Source organism: Haemorhous mexicanus, chromosome 1, assembly GCF_027477595.1.
Source record: "Haemorhous mexicanus isolate bHaeMex1 chromosome 1, bHaeMex1.pri, whole genome shotgun sequence".
Lineage (NCBI taxonomy): Eukaryota > Metazoa > Chordata > Aves > Passeriformes > Fringillidae > Haemorhous > Haemorhous mexicanus.
The window spans coordinates 105,447,272-105,470,357 of NC_082341.1; the positions used below are offsets into that span (position 1 = coordinate 105,447,272).

Below are 23,086 nucleotides of genomic sequence, written 5' to 3' on the forward strand. Positions count from 1 at the left end.
TGTCCGATCATTACTGGGACTGCCATCCAATATAAATAAACAAGTTTGTCTTGTCAGAAGTTTTACTTTTTTAACTGTGACTCTTCACCTCGAAAAAGAAAACCTGCAGCTTCAACCTGTCTGCTATCCTTAAGACACATTCTACTGGGTCTGCCTGAGATGGAGGTGATTTTCTCCACAGCAATCTCTGTGGTGCTGTATTTTTAGATTTGTGTTCAAAACAGCATTGACAACACACCAGACATACTATTAAAAAAAACACAAACTGAATGCCCTTGAACCAAATCACTATCTGAAAAGGATCTGAGATGCATGAAAATGCACTGATACAAGCATTTTCTTTGTGCGCTTACAAGAAATCACTGGAGCCCAGAGACCTGCCATTTTAAAGGTATGGTGTCGTTGGCATGGACACTCATATTTACACAGACATGCGTGTAAGTTAGAATGGTTCTTCAGGTTGTATCTGTCTGTTTTGTAAAATTCCATCCACAATTACACACACTTTGGAAAGCGGGAGACGTGACAGATTCCAGATTCCAAGGAATGCACATTCACATAAAAGACTGCCAATTATTTTATTCAGTAAGACTGCAAGTCTGAACACAAATGTCACCCTCAGTGTACATTCTTTTCTAAACAAGTAAAAACAGTCAGAATGGCTGTCATAGGTAGAAAATTATAGTTTCGGTCCTGAAAAAAGTAGTACAAGCTACATTATGTATTTATAAACACTTCTCCAGAAAAAAAACAAACCAGGAAAATTGCTCTTCTAACAGCTGAAGCTGAACAGCAAGGGAGCCTCAGGTGTGATGAAAGCAATACAGATCCTGCAAAATACTACTGGAGTACTGCAGCACATTCCAAGAACAGAATGACTTCATGAGAAACTATTGAAAAAAATTAAAGGAAAAAATACATCAACTCAAACTTTTTCAAAAGTTCCTAGTTCTTTGATTGTTTTACTATGTTTGTATTTATTAGAGTGTGTGCATTTAGCACAGTAGATACCAAAACTCAAATTTCCTTATAACTCAGAAGCTGGAAAGAAGAATACCTTCTCCCTATGCACAGCGTATCCTAAACTGTTTGAAAACCCTTTAAGCTTTCCTAATTTAGAATTAATTTGACCTATAAATTTTGATTTAGGGGCAAAGGTGAGGTGCTGTCTTTTTTTTTCTTACCCAGGATGCCCCTGGACTATGCATCACTGCTGAGTTCTTACAGGTACTGCCAGATGCAGAGACATAGGTTAACCTGCTCATGCTTGGACTCGAGTAAACAGACTGAGGTACCACATTCCCTTTCCAAGGAGATTCCTGACAATGTGATGGGTAAGTAAAGTCCACTTCAGATCTGAAAAAGAGATTCAAAATATGCCAGTGTTAACATATATATTTTTAATGCTGCCATCAAGAAAACCAATGTTATTCATTACTTGTACTACTCTAATTAGCTGTTCTGTTAAATGCAGTCAGTAGAAATGACAAATCAGCTCTCAATTAACCTTTACAAGTTCTGGCTTTGATGTACATAAAACGCATTTTCATTCTATATAAATCCATATAGATAAAGCATCAGTTCCAAAACTGAACTCAGATGGTAAGGCCACAGAAGCAATACAACTTATTAAAAGAGGTGAATCAATATACTTGTATCTAACTTGATTAAAAAGTCAAGTTAATCACTTGACCTCTCATCACATTATTAGTTTCCCTATTCACTGCTGAGATTCTCTTAATTTCAAATAGCTGAAAACACAGGATCTCTCAGCACTTTGTTCAACAAAATAAGCTAAAATGACAACAATTAAAGTCACCGACAATTTAACCTGGAAATCCTCATAGCTATATAACATGCCTGCAAAAATACATCTTCTCCTGCACATATTAATTTCTGAGAAATGCCAGACAGCCTGAAATTCCAATAACACATACAAACACAAACAGTAGTTAAATACCAAACAATGAAGTTTGAAGTTAAGTCAGGGAAATTAGTTGCCTCATCTTATGAGACTGCACACAACCATTAGCTACTGGCCATGTTTGTGTTTAAGATTACAGAATTAATTTAGTTGTAATCTTATGACACTTACTGTTATGGGAGCTCATTTAAGAAACACTGTTCTTTCAGCTGCTAAGGAAACCCTAAACCTTGGACACAAGTATGTATCAAAATACAAAATAGTCAAAAGCCACACAAATATTTCTACCCACCCTCTCCCACAATAAGCAATGTTATAAATCAGAGAATTAGATAGAGCAAAATACTTCTAAGTTTAAAAAACACATCTTCATTGGTCTATACAATGTCCAGCTTAGTGTAAAATGAAGTCTTAGCCTAATAAAGATCACAGTCAACATTCAAACAAACACATGATCCTTCAACAATCCCCATGAATCACTAATTCTTATAACCTGCACCAAGAAATTTACCCTGAAAATGCTGTGCCAGAAGTCTCACTAGGAGAAGAGTGAATCAGAGGTGAAGTTGAAGGCCTGAAGCTACACTGCTCACCCTCCAGATTTAAGTCACACTCAGGTAGTACAGGTTTATGCTCTGGCAAATAAACAAAATTTAAGTACCACATTAATTTATGGACAGGAAACAAGTTTACTGACAAAAAAAAAAGCTTTTTCAACAAATAATTTCATCGATATAGGTTTACTTACCATTACTATTCTGCGAAGTTGGGGACAGCTTCTCAAAAGTTACATGTTTTGCATTCCCCCTACGAGGAGTACTGGCATCCTCGTTTCTCTTCTCTGTATTTTGCTTCCTGTCATCAGTGTGCAATTTCTGCACAGGCTTGGCTGTTGTAGGACTTACTGAGACGTATTTACTAAATTGCTTGTCAGGTTTTAAGTTGCTGAAGGACACAGTATTTCCTGCACTTCCCTCCACCACATCATTACACAGTTCAGGAACAGCATTTGCTGCTTGATCTACTGTTTCTCTATCTTCCCCTGTACTACATGCATTAGTGAGATTGCTGTTCTGGTAAGCAAGCAGATTTCGCTGTGCCACATCCATTTTTGCTGCTGAGAGAATTCCACATGCGTGGGCTTCATTTTCGTTAAGTGTCTCTGATCTAATATCAGTGTCCATTGATGGTAAATGTTTACGATTTACCAAATCTGACAACTTTTCTGAACATCGAGCATGATCTGCAATTCCATCTCCACGGCTGGAAACACCAGACAGACTAGAAAAATTCTGTCTGTCACCTTCTTCATTAAGATAGTCAAACAATCGCTTCTCTATTCCTTGCCGTTTGCTGTCATTATTCATCCAGTCTTCTCCAAAAGCATCCTTATGCTTATCTTTACCCACTAAAAAGGTATCAGATGTTAGATTTTGGACAGATGCTTCATGTTTCTTGACACTCTCATATTCACTTTCACATCTGTTCTTGTCTGTTTTTTTGAGGTATTTTTCCATATCAAATGTGCTATTTTCCTCACTGCTAGATAATGCCTCATTAGCAGAGAGTTCAGCCTCTTTAACAGCTCCAGGAAGGACACGTGCTCTTTTGCTTTTATTGGAGAGTGCCATTATCATAGCAGCTAGCTGGGAAGGTTCAGCACTGGAGGAAGCATTAGCAATAGCATTTGCAATTGTGCTGATACTCAAGACAGAGTCAGAATGATTAGACAAGCTATTCTCAAACTCGCCTTTATCAATTCCGTCCTACAACAAAACAAAACGAGTTAAGCACCACAGTAAGAAAATTTTTGTTCAGTGTTTTGTTTCATGTTTGCATTTCAGGATACGGCAATATATTAACATTCTTCATTGATGAATTTTTAAACACCTGTCTAGAAGGAATGCTGCAACAGGCCTTCTCATTCTCCTGGTTTTTAAAGTCTACTTCACAAAGGCTTTCCAGATTAAATAATAATAATAAATAATTCTTCCTTCTACTAGGAAGCCTTAGTTACTGTGAAACTTTTAAAATCCTAAAATGCTTTATTTAGTTCAGTTGAAAGAACTGGGAGTAAAATCCTATCAGGGACAAACAGCAGAAAAGTTACCATGACCAAATATACAGTAACATCCAAATTAACTTGAAATCATCTCCCTCTGCAGAGAGAAGACACAGCTATTCCTACAGCTTTTTCTGTTACTCAATGTAGAGGGCTAAGTACATGACAAAGGCCATGCAGACATGCTCTGGTTAGCTGACCAGGAGTTGTAAAAGTACCAGACCCAGCTAATCTGAGTCCCTGCACCTGCAAGCTTGCCGTGGCCTTGAGTATAGCTCTAGTCTGACAGCAAGATGATGTAGCCGAGAGCAAAGCATGAGAAAAGAGAGATGTAAGTCATAAGGAATGAGGGAGCAAGATAAGAATTGATATTTATAGTATAACCAACAGACTGCTTAGCTTACAGAATATGCATGAGCTTATTACTTGTTGTGCATAAATGTCTGATGCTTTAATCAATAAACGAAGCTTGCCAAACTCTCATATTGAGCTGTCCCGAGACTTCCCTCACTGCGACAACTCAAGTTTGATTTCTTCTTTAGTTTTCACATTGGCTATTCTTAGCAAAGGGCACAGAGCAGGTATAGACAGTTAGGTCCAGAGCCCAGTTTCTTTCTGTCTCTCTCACACAGACACAGACTCAGGAAGAACTGAAAACACCTGTCCTCCTGTAGATATGTATGCATGACTTAACAACATCCCCATCAAAGCACAAAGCAGACATGTACACCATGACTGGACTGAAAACAAGCTGAACTGCCAGGCTCAAAGGGTAGATCAGCAGCACCAAGTCCCTCAGGAGGCCAGTCACTCACTGGTAGGGAGTATCCTGGGGATCAAGACAGGGACCAGTACTGTTCAACAACTTCATTAATGATGTGGATGACTGGGCAGAGGACACCTTCAGCAAGTTCCATCATCATACAAAACTGGGAGGAGTGGCTGATACGCCAGGAGAGTCAGCTGTCATTCAGAGGGAGCTCAAGTGGACAGAAAGACTGGCTGAGATTTTCAAAGGGAAATGCCAAGACCAGCACAAAAGGAGGAATAACCCCAGGCCCCTGTACAGGCCCTGGGCCAACCAGCTGGAAAGCAGCTTGGCAGAAAAGGACTCGACGGTCCTGGCAGACAGGAAGTTGACCACAAGCCAGGCAAAGAAGCTCAACAGCATCCTGGCCTGCATTAGGAGGAGCGCTGACAGCAGGCTTAGGGAGGTTCCACAGGCAGGGAAGGTAGGTATCAAGGACTACCAAACTAAAAAGACACTTTTTTCAGATGTGCATCATGCTTATATTCTTAAATGCTATCAACTAAAAGCTTTTATTCCAACACTAAAGGTAAGCTGTTTCATTAAAAAAATAGAAGGGGAAGACACAGCTGAAATTCAAAAATTTGATCACAGAACATCAACAGCCTATGAGTCTCGGAAAAACTATGGGCTGACAGACTAAACAATTCCTGAAGTGAAGTGGGAAGAAAAAGGAAAACGAGATGGTGACAGTATCACCTGACTTACTACTACTACTGGATCATGCCATTCTAATGAAACTATCCTTGAAATAGGGGCACCTACTTGGATTCAAATGATCAATATAAAAATCAGTGAGCTGATGTGAAAGTCAAAATTTATCTGTATTCAAAGAAGCAATAATAACTGGAATAATTTGAATTTTGTTTCAGTTCATAGTTGCACTTTAAAGAAAAATACAAGAGAAATACCTTCGCTTTACTTTTGGCAGCAGCTTCTGTATTAATATTTTCATGTATTCCAGCAGTAGTATCCACCCTATGCCCTGAACCTTCAAAGCTGGTAAAATCTGCCGGTTTTTTTCTTTGTGCTTCTGAGTCATCTAACAACATCCAAAAAAAAAAAAAGTAATTAATTTACAGTAAGGAAATTGTCTAAAACCCTGCATTCTTGGATGCAGGTGCTCCCTTAATGCCCCACAGAAAAAAAGAGCTGTTCCATAAGTACCTGAAAACACCTCAGACAACTGTGAAATCTCTCGGCCGATGTCACCTCCAGATGAATCAGATCTCATTAGCAAAGGAACAGGCTGCCTTTTCTTCGGGGACGTAATATAGTAACCAAAAGATGGCTATGAAAATATCCCAGAATACAGCATGAGTAAATTTAATAATGAACAAACAGGTTCAATACACTTCCAAAGCAGTTTTGGCCCACGGTGCTTGCTTGGTACACCTCTCATACCACTAAGAAATAACACAGCATTGCAAGTGCCCAATCTGAACACATACACTGCACTTCCCATACATACATAAAATAAACTAACAACTGGCACGGCTGAACCCCAGCTAGGGACTAAGCACCACACAGATGTTTGCTCACTCCCCACCTCCTCCCAACAGAAAGAATTGGAAAGAATAGGCAAACCTCGTGGGTTGAGGTAAGAGCAGTTTAATAACTGACACAAGAATAAATTACAACTGGTAATGAAAAGGAAGGAGAGGGGAATAACACCCAAGAGAAACAAGTGGTGCACAACACAATTGCTCACTGGCCACAGACCAATACCAGCCTGTCCCTGAACATGGCTGCCAGCCAACTCCCTCCAGTTTACAGACTGAGTAGGATGTTCCATGATACAGAATATCCCTTTGGTCAGTTTGGGTCAGCTGTCCTGGCCATGCTCCCTCTGAGCTTCTTGTGCACCTGCTTCACTGGCAGAGCATGAGACACTCCTAAGTCCTTGATTTAGGGTAAGCACTACTTAGCAACAACCAAAACATCAGTGTGCCATCAACATTATTCTCATACTAAATCCAAAACACAGCACTGTTCTAACTGATACAAAGAAAACTTAACTCCATCCCAACTGAAACCAGAACACAATTTACTTATACTAGTTACTCAAAATAAATAAATACAACACATCATCTCTGCCTGAAGGCATGGTCTGCCACTAAGCCTTTAGGACAGACTCTAACTCTGCCAACTCCAAAAATTCCTCATGACACAAATGAATTACAGGAGCATGTGTGACTGCTACTTCTTCCCATTGTACACAATTCCCATGGTTTTTTGGGTTGGTTTTTTTTTTTTGGCATGAAACACAGGTGAGATCCTGTCTACCAACAGCAGAAGACAGAAGTGCCAGGTATCCACCAGATGCAAGAAGTATACAGATGTTGTTAAGTCAGAATCTAGATGATTAAAATTTTAGTGAAGTTGGCCATTGCCCAGACAGCACATCAATTATCAATAGCCACTCTGAGATGCCCTCACTGTTTAAATACCCTTGTCTGAGCATTTCACTCAACTGTGTGGGTAATTTGCTGGGACTTCCAGCATGCCTCCTGTATATGGCGTACTTTTCTCCCTCTATTCCTACACATAGTTAGGTCCCGACCAAAAGGCAAAGATCAATATTCAACAATAACACCAGGCAGCACATGACATCAGAAATTCCAGTAGGAAACCAGTCAACCCACACCTGGTAACACTCAGAGAACTTCCTTCCTAAGTCAACTTAGAAAATTAGATCAGATAAAGAACTGTTTACAAAACAACAAAACCAGGGCTGGCTGTTGTTTGTCCTGTTTTTCCTCGTTTCTCAATATTAAATGTAGATACATGTAGAGGGTGATCCTGTCCCCCAATGAGTTGCAGCTGGATCAGCTGCTGAAGATTGGAGGCGGGCCTGATCTTGACAGGACACACCTGTAACCAACAAGAACTAGTGATATATAAGAGTAAGGAAAGAGGAGTGAGGGGAATCAGATTACTACTGCAAGGACCTGGAACAGTCAGTGTGTAGAGGAGCTGCCTGTGAGAAACATCAAAGTATGAAGCTCTGACAATACGAAATCCTTGCGCTATAATGACATTAGAACCCATGTTATCCAGGACAACAAATGGCAATCCTGACGTGATTCTGGACTAAACTATATTGCCCCGTGGATTTGGGAGGACCCGTGGATTAGGGACTAAACTATATTGCCCCATGGATTTGGGACTAAGCTATATTGCCCCGTGGATTCAGGACTAAACTATACTGCCCCGTGGATGCGGGGGAAACGGGATTTGACCATACAACCCTGTGGATGCGGGGGAAATGGGATTTGACCATACAACCCCGTGGATGCGGGGCAAATGGGATTTGACCATACAACCCCGTGGATGCGGGGGAAACGGGATTTGACCATACAACCCCGTGGATGCAGGGGAAACGGGATTTGACCATACAACCCCGTGGATGCGGGGGAAACGGGATTTGACCATACAACCCCGTGGATGCGGGGGAAACGGGATTTGACCACACAACCCCGTGGATGTGGGGGAAATGGGATTTGACCATACAACCCCGTGGATGCGGGGAACAGGACTTGAATAGTAAACTATTGGCAAAATCTATCAATTACAGCTATTGGTGTTTGCTAAATATGAGTGTAAACGACCTTGAAGGTAAGTGCTTTTGTAAACTGGGAAAAGCTGTAGGACTGAACTAATATTTAGAAATATATATATATGTCTGTGCTGTAACATGCTGTTTTGAACACTTGTATAACTCTTATTTGCATATTTCATTTAGAATTATGTCATAATGTTAATTTATTTGAATATGTACTTCTGGAAATGCTGCAACTCTGTGGTTAAAAGAAAAAGGGGGAATTGTAGAGGGTCATCTTGTCCCCCAGTGAGTTGCAGCTGGACCAGTTGCTGAAGATTGGAGGCAGGCCTGATCTTGACAGGCCACACTTGTAACCAGCAAGAACTAGTGATATATAAGAGTAAGGAAAGAGGAGTGAGAGGAGTGAGATTACTACTGCAAGGACCTGGAACAGTCAGTGTGTAGAGGAGCTGCCTGTGAGAAACATCAAGAAGGTATGAAGCTCTGACAATACGAAATCCTTGTGCTATGATGACATTAGAACCTATGTTATCTAAGACAACAGATAACATACCCGTTTCACATCACTGCCTCCACCAAGACATCCGAGAGCTTCAGATCTCTGACCAAAGAACTCCCCCAAAGACAAACGTAAATAGCTGGCATCTTTATGAAGATCAGATGTTCTTGGCAGAAAGAAGCTATTAGCAGATCTCCACGAAGTATTTGCTAATTCAGATGCAGTTGGACTGCCTATCTTTCCTGCCTGCAGACAAAGAGATTTCAGAAGTTACAACTTGTAAATAAATTAGAAAACTATTTTGTTTACTTTGAGGTCATTAGTTACCTGCACAAGCCTGTGTGCTTTCTCAAATTCTTCCTGGTCTTGTGCAATCATAGCTGCTGCTTCAGCTTGAAACCAAAGAGAACATTTATTAAAATAAGGCAAAAGTTACAAAGTACCATCATTCCTATTTGTCATCATTAAACTCGATGGAAAGTTATTGCACTATAAAATTCTAGATCTGAGACAGTCTGGACATGCTAGGAGTTATTCAATCCCAGTTTGGTGAGAAAAGTTATATGAAATTAGTTTTAAAGGAGTACTTGCTGGATCTCTAGAAGCCAAAGTAAAATCAGCATTTAGCAAATTAATTTAGTGGTGAATAAAGAAAGTTTCTAACAGCCTTAGCCCCACGCTAAACTATAACTTTTTATAGATTATTGTTGGGGATTGGTTACATGACAAAAGTCACATAGACATGCTCTGGATAGCTGAGAAGTGGAAAAGTACTAGACCCAGCTAATCTGAGGCTCCGCACTTGTGAAGATGCTATAGCCTTGAGTATAGCTGTATTATGATAACAAAGATGCTGTAGCCAAGAGCAGAGCATGAGAAAAGAGAGATGTAAGTTGTAAAGAAGGAGGAAGTAAGAATAACCAATAGACTGCTTAGTTTACAGAATATGCATGAGCTTATTATGTGTTGTGCTTAAATGTCTGATGCTCTAATCAATAAACGAAGCTTGCTGAATTCTCACATTGAGCATCCCAACTTCCCTCACTGCAACAGATTATTATACCCATACTAGCCCGGACCAAACATCATATAGCTAACTCAGATCAAACCTTTACTATTTTTGAGGCTGAAATTTTTTTCCATCAAGGTGGTACCTTTGAATAGGAGCAAAAAAAAGATACTGGCTTGTACCTATTAATGAAAATCCCATGCAAATTAACAGGCCAAATAACTCCATCTTATTTTTGAATTCAAATGCCTGAACTATTTTCCCAATTACCATCTACAGAACAACTAACACTTAAGAATCCCTTCACCAAAATGTTGTGAAAAATTGATCAAGAGATACTACTCTACTACCTGACTGCAATGTTAATGCATCATTAAGCTCATCAAAACTTCAAAAATACATGTCCTTGTACACAAGGCATCCCTAGGCATAGAGGGCACAGGGCAAAAGCTGAGAATGGATGCAAACCTGTAAGGTGAATACAGCTGCTATCCATAAAATTACTCATGGGAAGTCACAACACATACTCTGAGGAAAAAACCAAGCTGGAATACCTCTTTATTGAGCAATCCAAGTTCATCTCCTAAAGGCACTATCAATGACATGTTGTTATATTCAGTTGAACTCTCAGTCAGCAGCAGTTCTTTATCTTCTAAATGAGCCCTACAGCCTCCAGAGACTTTCTGAAGCACCCAACACTGTCAAGTGAGCAGTCCTGCACTACTCCATACAAGAACACACTGTGTGCACAGTTTGCTGACAGAGAGACATGTCATAAATGAGACTCCAAAGACGTAACATGTCCTTTCTGACCTTAAAAATAAAATTTCTTCAGCTGTCACACACCATTGAAGACAGACAAGCAGACTAGCAGCCAGAAAAATGGAATCTGTCAGTGTGTTATCATCTACCACACAAAGAGGTAAGCTCATTGACTTGAAAGCAGAAGCGTTTTAAAAAAATCTATCAGGTGGAAAAACCTAAGTAGCCTTGGAAAAATTTACAATAGTCAAATATTCTAATCACCTCACAACTCAATTCTAAGATAAAGAAGGTGTCTGAAATATAATGATTCTGAAAAATCATGGATGAGTTCTACATTACTGACATAATAGATGGGAAAGGGTCACGCAAATGGTATTTTCTTGAACCATCAGAAAACCACTACAGTGTTGAAAAACATTATTTCAACCAGTTAACCCTGTTTGATCACTCATTCAAAATAAACAGCATTGGACATCATTCACTTTGAAAGAAAGAAGAACCTTGAGTGGACCATGGACATCTTGAGAATACATTAGCCCACCTACATGTCAGCTTTAGAAACTAGGAGAGATTAGGAGAAATGCTGCTGCACACATTGCTTGAATCTCTTACAAAACAGATGAGCAGATGACATTTTGGTGGTAAGGAATCAATTTGCCTATGACACTGCATGTGTATTATCCAAGCCAGTATGACAAATATATAGACTCTCATGAAGATCAGTCTGACATAGCTTAAGGATAATGAACAACTTTTTATGTAAACAGAGATTCAAAAGCCTGGAATTCAAGGGAAGACGAGAGCCCCAAAGTCCCTCAAAAAGCTCCAACATTTTTCAGTACCACTACCATTTTTCAGCATCAAGACATTCCTAGAGGACTTCACAAAAAAATCAGCAGCTGGACAATTCAACACTTTCAAGTCTCTCAAATTTTGACAGTGTTTGCATTCTATTTGATTTTGTAGTAATTCCTATTGATAATTATTTCCTCTCTTATAAGCATCACTCAATACAAATTACTCCTCTTCTCTTTTCCTTGCAAGAAAGGAAAACAATCATTAAAGTTCAAAGGAAAAACTGTGGAAGTGAGAGGAGTTGCCTTAGCTCATACAATAGGTACCAACAACAAATATTAGAATGCTTTCTGTTTTGTTTTAAAACACACTTCATGGGAAGAGTAGGAAACAAAGAAAGAAGCAATGAACTATAAATAATGATACAATATCATTACAGACTACTATCAGCATCAGCTTCCAAATAATTTGTAGTATCTAAAACCTGGAGACTTTGAAACACCAAGTACTGATTTGCTGAAGTGAAAAAAAAAAAAAGGAAGAAAGTCTACTTAATATTATTGCAGACAACAAGAGTTAACTGAAAAAGATGACTACATACGGCCAGTAATGAACTCCTCATTTCTTTGATCATATTCAGACATATTTAAATCTTGTTCTTCATCAAATGCAGTATAATATGCGAGATCAGTCACCCATTTGCCCTCCTCATTTTGATAGACAATGCTGTGTGGTAAATCACCTAAAAGATACATCAAATGCTACATTATGGATTAAATAAAAAAGGGATATGGCAAAAGTTACTGCAACCGCAAGCTTAAACTAATGTCATCAGCAAATAACTAAGAGTTAAGTACAACATACAACAATCAGTGTTTCTGAAAAGAATAGCAAATCAGAATTAATTCATGCTACATTTATTACCAACTCCTACAACTAAATAAAAATGCCTAGCTTACAATATTATTTCTTTTTCCATGCAACAGAATATGGTCACAATTGTATGGACAGGTTTAATGTAAGGATAGGTTGTATGTAAAGCATCCTACCTTTGTCTGTTGTAGCTAAACTTAAGTTCTCACAGCTGTCCCCAGCTGGAGACAGGTAAGTATCAGGAAGACCAGATTTACACTGAGTTGCATCTGCCTGAGGTGCATTTGCACCAAGAACCTCAGGAGTGGTGTCACGTCCCAAAAATCCTCTTGCTGTGTGTAGCACTTCTGCATCAGAAGAAGAAGCCTGACAGACAGAGGACTCCACTTCTTGCTTCGGAGGGACATCTGAGACATCAGCTTTATGGCTGTCCATGCACTGTCCATGGAGATACATGGAATCTAATCGCAACTCAGCAGCTGTGCAGGAATCCAGCACATCCCCAGCAGTCATGGAATTCTTTGAAAACAATAATCATTTGAAAAGTAACAAAAGCACAGTTATTAACTGCATGTATTAAAAGTTCTAGATACAAAACAGTCCAAGCTGACTATGTTTCAAAAACAGGCCTAGAACCAAAGTGGTATTATTAATTTTTTGTAAAGGAAGATTGGGTGGCTAGCTAAAGATCTAACAAGTTTTCAAACACACTGCCATCTTCTACTACAGACTTACTCTACATGAATAATAGGAACTTAAATGGCAATTTCATACCATTTGCTGCACTGCTCTGGGCAGCATTTCTCTTTGCACAGGACATCCAGTTATCCCTTCATTTTGTGAATCTTCATCACTAGCACTTCCAGAGTCTATTCCAGTCACAGCCCCATAATTGGCAGATTCCTTAAAGTCCTCCTTTAAATAAAAAATATAAAATATATAGGTTCCACTAGAATAAATATATAAAAGAAAAAAAAAAGTAACACTACAGGGCCTTTTAGAATGTTAAAAAAATCTCTAGTAGAAAAGAGATTAATGATACTTTGTTCACTCATATGACACCATCATAGCCAGCACCTCTAGTTAGCCTCTGCCACGAAGAACAGCTCCTGGCCACGTCAATCCATGTGCCTGCAAGGGCATACACAGCAAGAAGATACACAGCTTATTCCTACTGCATCTTTTCATTCCCTTTAACATGGGTTCTGTGTTATGCCCCTTTCCCTCCTAGCTGACCCATTGCGGGATGAGGGCTCCAAATCAGACTCAGAGCCTTTTGTACCTACCCTACTGTCTATCTACAAGGCAGTGAAGCAGGAACATCTTGCACAGAGAAGCCCTGAGAGCAGAGCTGTTATTCTCACTCTTAAAACCACCTATCCCTTCCTTCACGCACTGCTGTAACAAATTGCAGCCTATCCAGACTACTTGTACAGGGTTAACATCACTTCCCAAACAGCTTGGAAACTCTGATGTCAGTTGGGAAATTTCTGAAATTTCAGAAGCTGCAGTTTAACTGTTTAAATCACACTTTTCCACTGTGGTCAAGCACGAGACTGCCAAGATCACATCGACTGTTGCAAAGCCAAGAAAATGGAAAGGCACTTAATCCCTGGCAACTTGTTTGAAATAGAGCTAAGTGTTGCTCAAAGGCAAACCACAAACCAGCCTGTTGCTGCCCTACATTTAACTACCACATATTTACCAATTATTTAAGAGAATTATTGACTCTCCTGGAAAGACAAGTCTCTGTGTTGCTATACACTTAATAATACCTTGGACATTGCTACGCAAGATTAAAAAAAAAAGTGATTAAAACTATTATTTATAAACTTGGATCATAAAAAAGAAGCGCCAGCATGTTGCCTTAATACCTATGGAAACAAAAAAAGGAAACCAAAAATATTATTAAAACTAACTCTGTTTAGAAATATCAACAAATATAATCACTGAAAGTTTAACATGTTTAAGAGCCATTGGGCATGCTGAGCTTTGAACTTTAAACCTACTTGTAGTAAGACATTTTCAGAAAGCTTCAGTGCTGCACAGCGTTCTGAGAGGTTTTGCAGGTTGGTGTCTCTTCTTATTTCTGGTTGTATCAGCTGCTCAAAATACGCTTCTAGTTTGTTATCAAATTCTTCATCATCGATATCTTCACCTACGAAAAGAGAAGAAAATATCCTTTTCACTTTTAACAGACATTTTATATCACCTGACATACTACCAAAACAATTCCATAATTTACACTGAATACTGAATTGCATGATAAAAATAAAAAGACCCAGTACTGGAGCCCTGAATAGACAAATATTTCCAGCTAACAGCTACCAACTCCTCAGAGGACAATCAAAAGTAACTTCATCCTCTTGAGTGGGGGGAAAAAAAAAAAAAAAACACCAACAGTATTTCTACTCAGCAAACTATTAACTTGATTCCTATATGCTTAACTCTCAAGTGAAGTTATGCAACAGGAAAGAACAAAACTACTTCAAAAGGCAGTCATGACATATGGAGATGCCATGGGAGAAATGCAGTAACCCTACTTTACTGCAAGGGCACTTCATCTCACAACAATCAACTTATTGAGCACTCTGCCTTCCCCACTGGTACATAAAAGAACATGCCCTGTCATCCTTCATGTCGTGGGCAAAGTCAGCTGCATTAACAAAGAAGAACATGTTTGTCCTCCTGCAGCAGCCACTGGAAAGGCACAAAAAGTTCAAATTTCTTTGTGATATAGAACTCATGCTCTCACTTTTATGTTTGCAGGTAAACTGGACTTAAAACACTGATGTCACCCCACACACGCAGCATATAAAGAGAGCTGAACTCAAACTCAAGTAAAAGTCCTTTTTAACTGCATGGGTGTGCTCTTCACCAAAGAATTTTATCTCTACTGAACTGAACTGAAAATGTAGGTAGAGTTACCACTTTACTAAATCAATGCTGACGTTGCCACATCTATCTTTGATTCACAGTAACTGAGGACTATTGTTTAATTTTTTAGATTAAAATTCCAGTTGTGATCTCTGACAAATTCCATAGCCACCTACTCCTGTTACAATTTTAAAATAGTCAGTTTTCCAAAGAACAGTTTTCTTTAATATTGTTATACTACTTTTTTATCAAGCACAATCTGATATGAAATACTTAAGTAAAACAGGATCTTTCTTCTCAGGTATGCAATAACATTGAGTCAGAATTAGACTCTGCTACCAAGAGTTATAAACACACCTACCAGTGGAATCTTCATCTGTGTTTAGAAGAGATGAGAGTTTCTCATTCTCCAAAAAACTTGAAAGGCTATTGCTAAGATGAACACTTGAGATAGCACCTTCCATCAGCTTTTCAGAAGGTTCAGATGGGCCAACCTGTGAAAAGAACCCATAAAGAAATGTTTCTAGAAATAACTAACTATTGTATGAATTCAGTTAATAAAAAATAATTAATGAGGTGAATAATAAAAAAAAATTATTAAAGAGGTGAATAATACTGTAAAACTTTGCACACTTTTTTTTACTTATCCCAGAATACCCTCTAGTTCCAGTGGACTTTGCCTGCTAGCTTCCAGAATGGATGCATGCAAGAAACACGGGAAACATAAAAGGGGAAGAGCAAAAAAGCATCTGAAGGACACCAAACTTAAGAGATATCAAAATAAAAATCTGAAACATTGCATTAGAGTTTACACTTGAAAAAACTGTCATCCATCATTCATTGAGCTGAAATCCCAACTTAAACGTACAAAGACATCTCTCAATAGTTTCCTGCACTGTTAAAACAGAGCCTCTTCAGAAATGGTACACACAGATCCAACCTTTGTTGGAAATTTCTCCAAATGAGCACACTGAATTACTCAAAAAGTAGTATTTCAGCTGAATCTAGCTAACAGCAAATACTCTGTCTTTTCTATAGCTGAATGATTTTTAAAAACAGCATGATGTAACATATGCTATGGATTTAGAGTCATACTCTTTGTGATGAACAGATCATCTTTGACGCACAGCAAAAAAAGTCCAAGTTCATAAAGTAAAGAATTCAAAAGAAAAATGAATTATGGTTTTCAGATGACAGCCAGCAAACATTCAACTGCAACTCACTGACCACTGTGGCCACCACAAAAATCAAATTACAGAAAACTAAATCAAAATACTAGCTGACACATTAAGGAGTATATATTGGACAGTATTTGGTCACAGCCTGATGTGTTTTCTAAAAGGAACAGGAGAGCTCCCATTCCTGTCTGCATTGGTTCTCTGTGACCAAAACTCTTAGCATCTCTAACTCAGTAGATAAAAATGGGTGAAGCATAACCCCACCTGTCAGCACCAGCAGCTATTTCCTAGCTCTGGATTGTGTACTTCAATTTCCAAAAGCACTACAAAAAAATTCCTCAAAAGATGATTCACTAAAATAGACTAGAACTGGGATAAAATGCAAGGTCCTTACAGTGAAAAAGAACTACAAAACAGTGGAGGCTAGGAACAAACAACAGTTTTCTCAACTGAGGAAGATTAGATGGAGTCATGCTCACATGCTACTAACTAAGTGATCTGCAAAATGAAGGCAAAATGAGTCATGCCAACACCTTTATAAACTTAAGGTCGACACAATATAAGACAATAAACACAGTTCCATTCCTCCTTCCTCCTCTCACAGAATTAAATCTATTAGATTAATAGTAGAAAACATTTAATTTCACTGTATTTGGAAAAGCTTTTACCTTGCTGTTTTTAACATCTGGGAGAAAACACATTCCAGTTGGCAAATCTGAAACATAATTAAGTGGTGTATTTTAGTAGCAAAACATGAGAACATAAGTGCTGTTATGCTCTAAGGTTAAATTGAGCCTCTGGAAGGTTTTGGCACACACCATAGAAATAACCCAAACATACAGATTGCCACAACACTAAACCTTGCACATTCTTATGACAATGATCTAAAGCAACTTGTTAAATAGGCAAAATTTCATCAGGGCTAGAACACTAAAAATGATGAAAGATATTTACTGCCTTAAGGATTTCCACAAGGCAGCACAGGAAAGCAAGGAGTCCCAGTTTGTACTAGAGGAACAAGTGTTCTGTTCCACTGTCGCTTTTCACCCATTGGACCAATTCTTGTTTTGGATCATTTTAAGCAGCTTCCAAATGTCTTTTATATCCATACATAATCCAGCTGGAAGTTCCACATGACAGAGAACAGTTTAGACTTGAGCATACAGATTTTAGCAAAAAAGGTTTGCAATTCTTCAGTAACAGGTGTGAATAAAAGACAATTTCCAAACAATAATTTCCAAGTTAAAATCAAGTAACTAAATCCGACTAGCCACTATCACATCCAAAGACTGGGCAGTCTCAGCTTTCCAAAGCATCACCATTTTGTCGCCACTTGCTCAAGAATACAGCAACAAATGACTGGAGCCAACACTTCCCTGTTAGAAGTGGTTTTTTTATAAGGGTCTATTTATATTCCAGGTCACAATACTTTCTAATTGAACAGGTTATCTGTCAAAATTATTAATACTTCACAAAAACCTATACAAATACTCAAAGCTTGGAAAAGGATAATGTCTAGAAGTATATATTTACTAACTGTATTTACTGAATTTTAAAGGACAAGTAGAATTTATTCACAGAACTGGCATCAGCAAAAACACCAGACAATCTTAATATCAGCATATACTTTTGCTTCCAGTACTCTACCCAGACTTCAGAAAAGGGATAGTTTTCACAGCAAGTATTCAAAACTATTTTTTCATGCATAACCTCACTAGAAGGGAATGCTTCCAACACCTAAAGCAGCAATTAAAGACATCTATTACAGGTTGGAATAGGACAAGAGAAGAAATGCTAATTAAAACATCACCTTGCAGCCTTACTAAAATAGAAGGGGTAGAGAACAAGCTACATACACTTCTTCCACAAAGTTCCTGTGTAGAGGGTGATCTTGTCCCCCAATGAGTTGCAGCTGGACCAGTTGCTGAAGACTGGAGGCGGGCCTGATCTTGACAGGCCACGCCTGTAACCAGCAAGAACTAGTGATATATAAGAGTAAGGAAAGAAGAGTGAGGGGAGTCAGATTACTACTGCAAGGACCTGGAACAGTCAGTGTGTAGAGGAGCTGCCTATGAGGAACATCAAGAAGGTATAAAGCTCTAACAATATGAAATCCGTGTCCTATGATGATGCTAGAACTTGTGATATCTAAGACAACGTTTCTGAACTAAGTCAGATTACTACTGGCATTCTATTTATGGTACTATATAGCAAACACTGCTTTCAACAACTTGCTGTATAGCTTTATACTTTGAGGAGAACTCCAAGAACATATCAACCATAAGCTTTCTCTGTTTTTAATTTGCTGAATTCCAAGAGATTTTTTTTCAAAACCCATTTATAATCTGCCATAGAAGAGTGAAAGGGTCAAAAGAAGACATCTATAGCATAAAAAGCTAATTACAGTGACAATAAATACACAATTTTTCCCAAAATTTAATACCTTCCAGTTGTTCAAGAGGCAAAACTTCACGTAAGGTACTTTGACTGCAATTTGAATGTTCAATGACATTCTGAGGTTGCTCTCCATATATTGAGTGGGATTCTTTCAAATTAACACAAGATGGCTGAGGCTCTTCAATTTGCGTAGCAATTCCCCTAGAAAGATAATTATTTAAATGAAAAATCAGTTAGCTACACAGACTATCATTTCTCATTATAAAGATTTGATAAATTAGCAATTGCTTTGTCTCAGCCTGTTGTTTCCAATATAGGATAGATTCTAGAGACCTGTCATTGTACAATAAAAGAAAACATGTCAAAATTACAAGGACTTGAGTTTCACAATCTAAACTGTGAAACAGTTTAGACTGTGAAAATAGTGAAATTTTGTGCAAAATATACCTCTCTACCTATTTGTTTCTCTCTTCCATTTCCATAAAAAGAGGGAAAAGTACAAGGACAAACTCTGAACAAGTTCCATGACCCATGTGAGACCAAATCAAACACTAGAAAACATTTCAGCAAGTCCACAATACCACCAAGCCTTTTGTTACACTAAATAAGGGACCAAATTATAAGAAACATGAGTTACTAAAATTGCACGTCCTTAAATAACAGCTTTTGCAATTATGCAGGAAAGTTATCCTTCACTTCTGGTTTTACAGAATGTCCACACAGGCTTATAAACTAATCATACTTTTGTTTCAATATTTTAGATAAATAAATGAAACTAACATTTGAAAGTCTAAAACACAACAATTCCATGTTCTGGGTTTTGTTTTCTTACTTGAGTACAATCAAGACACTGACTCCCTCTCAAATCTTATGTTTTTCTTTCTGACAGGGACACACTGCCTAGGGCTTTATCAGTGAGAAAGGCACACAGTGCAGTTGCTGTCACAACAGGAGCACATCTGGCCTTGGTTAGAATAACTTATGCAACAGCTTCCACCACTTCCGCCATTCAGCTAGGCTTTCTCAAGTGCATCACTAACAATAACTATTTCCTAAGAAATACCAATCACTGAGGCTACAAGGAAGGCAAATTTAATAGAATCTGTTGCTCCTTTCTGTATGCAAGATGCTTGATACTTACTCAAAACATATTGATATCAGTGCAAAATGCTATTCATGACATGAACCAGAAACACCAGTTTAATTCTAGATTATGTAAAGTGAACTAGATAAAGACAGGCCAAACACAGGTAAATCAATTAAATAATCATGCTTAGGACATTTTAAATTAGTATGACAAAACAAAACCTCACAGTCTAGGAAACATCCCTTCTGAAGATTTTGCTCCTGTCACATACATGAAGTCTAATTAATCAATCAAACAGCAGAATGCTGCTGATGTAGGGCTGCACAGGCTAAGTGGCATCAATCACTGAGTGGAAGGCCACTGGGTGCTTCCACGTGGCCTAGCACTATCCCCCTTCAGAAAACATGGAGGAGCTGGTTTTGTAGGAAAAGCTGCCCAGGCTGCCAAACACCACAAGCTAGCAGGCAATGCACAGCTGAGCTCTCCAGTTACTGCAGGCCAGTAGTAAAAGCTGCTGCTTTTAACTCTGCAACTCAATTCTGAAGTAGCCCATAATTAGCCATATAGTACATACAAACCTACATACTAACTTACTGGTATCTGCCTTTTAGGGCAGAACTAGATTTTAACTACCACACTTACGTGTCATCATGAAAGCAGAGGGCAAATCTTTCCACTGGCTCAGGATGTGACTGACTGCTGTGAGAAGATCCTGATAGAGGTGAATGTTTCCCTTCCAAATAGGATGCACAGTCATCAGGAAGCCTGTAAATGTGGGGCAAAAAGACACACATCAGAGTCATTCCAATATGCACTGCTCCTGTTTTCCAAAAAACTGAAAGGGGGGGGGGGGGGGGGAACTCGTATTTGTGACTACTTATTTCCCGTAAGTTAAGTTATTTCAATATTTTAGCTAATCTGTATTTACAGATACACATATGTATTCTGCATGCTCCTCTCCAGTCTTCTGTAGCTCTTTAGAGAAAAATCACGTTACAGTTTTTAGTGGCTAGTGGTGTCCTTCTGGAACACACACTTCTGCAAGGACAGGGTATTAAAGTCTCATCTTACTTGTTGTTAAGTAACAGGGCAGCAGTTAAGCACAAAGGCTTCAAATTGCTACTCTTTGCTCTACTCCTTGCTGAGCAAATTTTAGTTCTTATAGATAACGCTAGCTCTTACAGTTTCTAAAAGGAGCTAAATTCAGGTAAGTTCCGTGAACAGCTAACAGAGAACACACATGTAAAAAATACATTATTCTCTACATAACTTCAAACTCCAGTCAAGCTGAACAAACAAGTTAAAAGAGACTTGACTGTTACAGTCTAAAAATTAAATTACTTTTGAAGGGCAGCTTTTTTAAATGTTAAGTATTGTACTAGTTACAAATTAAACGCAAAGTTTACACTGGTAATACAGACAATCCTATGTTTGCTGATTACTGAGATAATGATTGGTAAATAGTTTTATCACCGACCAAGTAATCTGCAAAATTAATTTTTGCTCCCCAGAGTTAGATGCTTCAACTATTTTTTTATATTTCTGAATGGCACTTACTGAGACCTCACCTGTTGTCACCACCCTCTTGGCTCCGGGCAACAGTGGAGGCCGCCACAGGTAACCCCGGGTTGGAGACGGTGACATTCTCAAAGACGACACTCGCGCTGCTGTTGAAGGAATGGCCCAAGTAGCTCGGAAACGTCTCGTCGGCGATATTCCTGAAGTCTTCCATCATCCTGCATACACTGCCTGGAACAGCACTGGGCCCGGCAACACCATCAGCCTCGCTCGGACAGCATCTGCAGGCAGGATCCAAACAGCTTCACTCTTACACACGGCAGAGCACTTCACTCACACATCACTGCCAGTATTCCTGGGCAACCACCCCCTTAAGCCACAGACGTGCTCAAGAACCATTCCCAGCCCTCTCCCACCAAGACTTTACGGGGACGCACTTTCACAGCCCTCTCGGAGCGCCTAACAAGAGCGGGGCTCCTGCCACTCACACCAGCGCCGCTGCCAGACGCGCCAGCCTATATTTAGCCTGTAAAGCCGCCCGGACCGAGGCAGTCCCAGCCTGCCTTCCTCCCTCCGCGGCCCCTCCAGGGAGCACCTGAGGCGACACCAACCCTGAGTGGCCGCGGGCCGCGGCGGGAAGGCTCCGCTACTCACCGGTCACGCTCCGCCTCGCAGTTCGGCGACGGGGGAGCGGCTGGAAGCCGGCGACCGCCTTCTTGTCCAAACAGGAGGAAGAGAAAGGCTCTGCCCTTCCCGAGGGTCCCAGGCGCAGCAGGAGCGCTGACGGACAAACGGACAGACCGCCAAAACTCGGGATGGGATCCGCCCCGCGCCGCCGCCGCAGCGCCCCCCAGCGGCCGGGCGGGCGCCTCTCGCTACCCTGGCTCGCAACGGAAACGGCCGCGCGACCGACCCGCCCCGCCCCCCGCGCGGCCGGCGGCGCGTGCGCAGCGGCGCCGCGCGCGCCTCCCAAACTTTGGCGCTCCCTGCCGCGCAGCCAATGGCAGCGCCCCAAGCGGAGCCGGCCATGGGCGGGCACGGCACGCGGCGGCAGGCGGGGAGCGAGACAGTCTGGGCGGGGGAGGCGGCGGCGCTGATTGAGCGGTGCGCGCGCGGCACCGCCCAGCTCCGGCCCCGGCGGCCGTTAGGCGGGAACGGGGGCGGGTGTTGCCTGAGGGAACGGCGGTGGGAATGGGCGGTGTGGGGAAGGGGATGATGTCATCGGTGTGTTTTGTTTCAGGTATTTGGTTTCAGGCCGGCCGGGCTTGAATCCCCGTACCAGTGAGTAGCTCGTGGTCTTCCAGGGAAAGGGCCGCTGAACATCCCGCCTGTGAAAAACGCCAATCACTTGTTTTTAAAATTTGAAAAGTTTAATAGTAATAAAATGGTTATAAAAATAGTAATTGTTATGAACAAAAAAAAGGGTTACCCTTTTTTTTTTGGTAAAAGTTGTAGAATTACAGGTTTAACCAGTTCTGGCAGAGGAGTGCTTTTGTTAGCTGCTTGCTGTAATCACCTGTTAAGTATCGGGTCGTTAGCCATCTATGGTTGAGAATTCATTCTATTGTATCAGCACCACCCTGCTTGTGACCCGGTGAGAGGATGGCATCGCCCCCAGATGGTAGAGGGGAGGGGACCAGGAGTTGATATGCAGATAAGTTTAGAGCCAAAATGCAATGGGGCAAGCCCCCATTCCAAACGCACTTAATAAACCCCTAAACCAGCGAGC

At 40.1% G+C, this 23,086-nt stretch overlaps 1 protein-coding gene and 1 long non-coding RNA gene across 2 annotated transcripts in view; one reads left to right on the top strand and one right to left on the bottom strand.

The window, feature by feature from the left end:
• Window positions 1-23,086, bottom strand: part of CEP192 (centrosomal protein 192) — a 77,583-nt gene that overhangs the window by 39,592 nt on the left and 14,905 nt on the right. Inside the window, exons 12-30 of the mRNA XM_059843441.1 lie at window positions 22,637-22,685; window positions 22,333-22,528; window positions 22,012-22,232; window positions 21,408-21,638; window positions 20,482-20,604; window positions 18,799-18,953; window positions 17,024-17,070; window positions 15,539-15,671; window positions 14,310-14,458; window positions 13,075-13,215; window positions 12,477-12,819; window positions 12,029-12,169; window positions 9,186-9,250; window positions 8,913-9,104; window positions 5,962-6,085; window positions 5,706-5,836; window positions 2,673-3,690; window positions 2,436-2,559; window positions 1,185-1,356 (exon numbers count right to left, since the gene is read on the bottom strand). Coding sequence (XP_059699424.1) covers window positions 1,185-1,356; window positions 2,436-2,559; window positions 2,673-3,690; window positions 5,706-5,836; window positions 5,962-6,085; window positions 8,913-9,104; window positions 9,186-9,250; window positions 12,029-12,169; window positions 12,477-12,819; window positions 13,075-13,215; window positions 14,310-14,458; window positions 15,539-15,671; window positions 17,024-17,070; window positions 18,799-18,953; window positions 20,482-20,604; window positions 21,408-21,638; window positions 22,012-22,232; window positions 22,333-22,528; window positions 22,637-22,685 — 3,755 coding nt within the window. The remainder of the gene's footprint in view (window positions 1-1,184; window positions 1,357-2,435; window positions 2,560-2,672; window positions 3,691-5,705; window positions 5,837-5,961; window positions 6,086-8,912; window positions 9,105-9,185; window positions 9,251-12,028; window positions 12,170-12,476; window positions 12,820-13,074; window positions 13,216-14,309; window positions 14,459-15,538; window positions 15,672-17,023; window positions 17,071-18,798; window positions 18,954-20,481; window positions 20,605-21,407; window positions 21,639-22,011; window positions 22,233-22,332; window positions 22,529-22,636; window positions 22,686-23,086) is intronic.
• Window positions 22,339-22,754, top strand: LOC132332958 (uncharacterized). The gene is made up of 2 exons (XR_009488022.1): window positions 22,339-22,461; window positions 22,598-22,754. It is a non-coding gene; the product is annotated as an uncharacterized LOC132332958 (long non-coding RNA).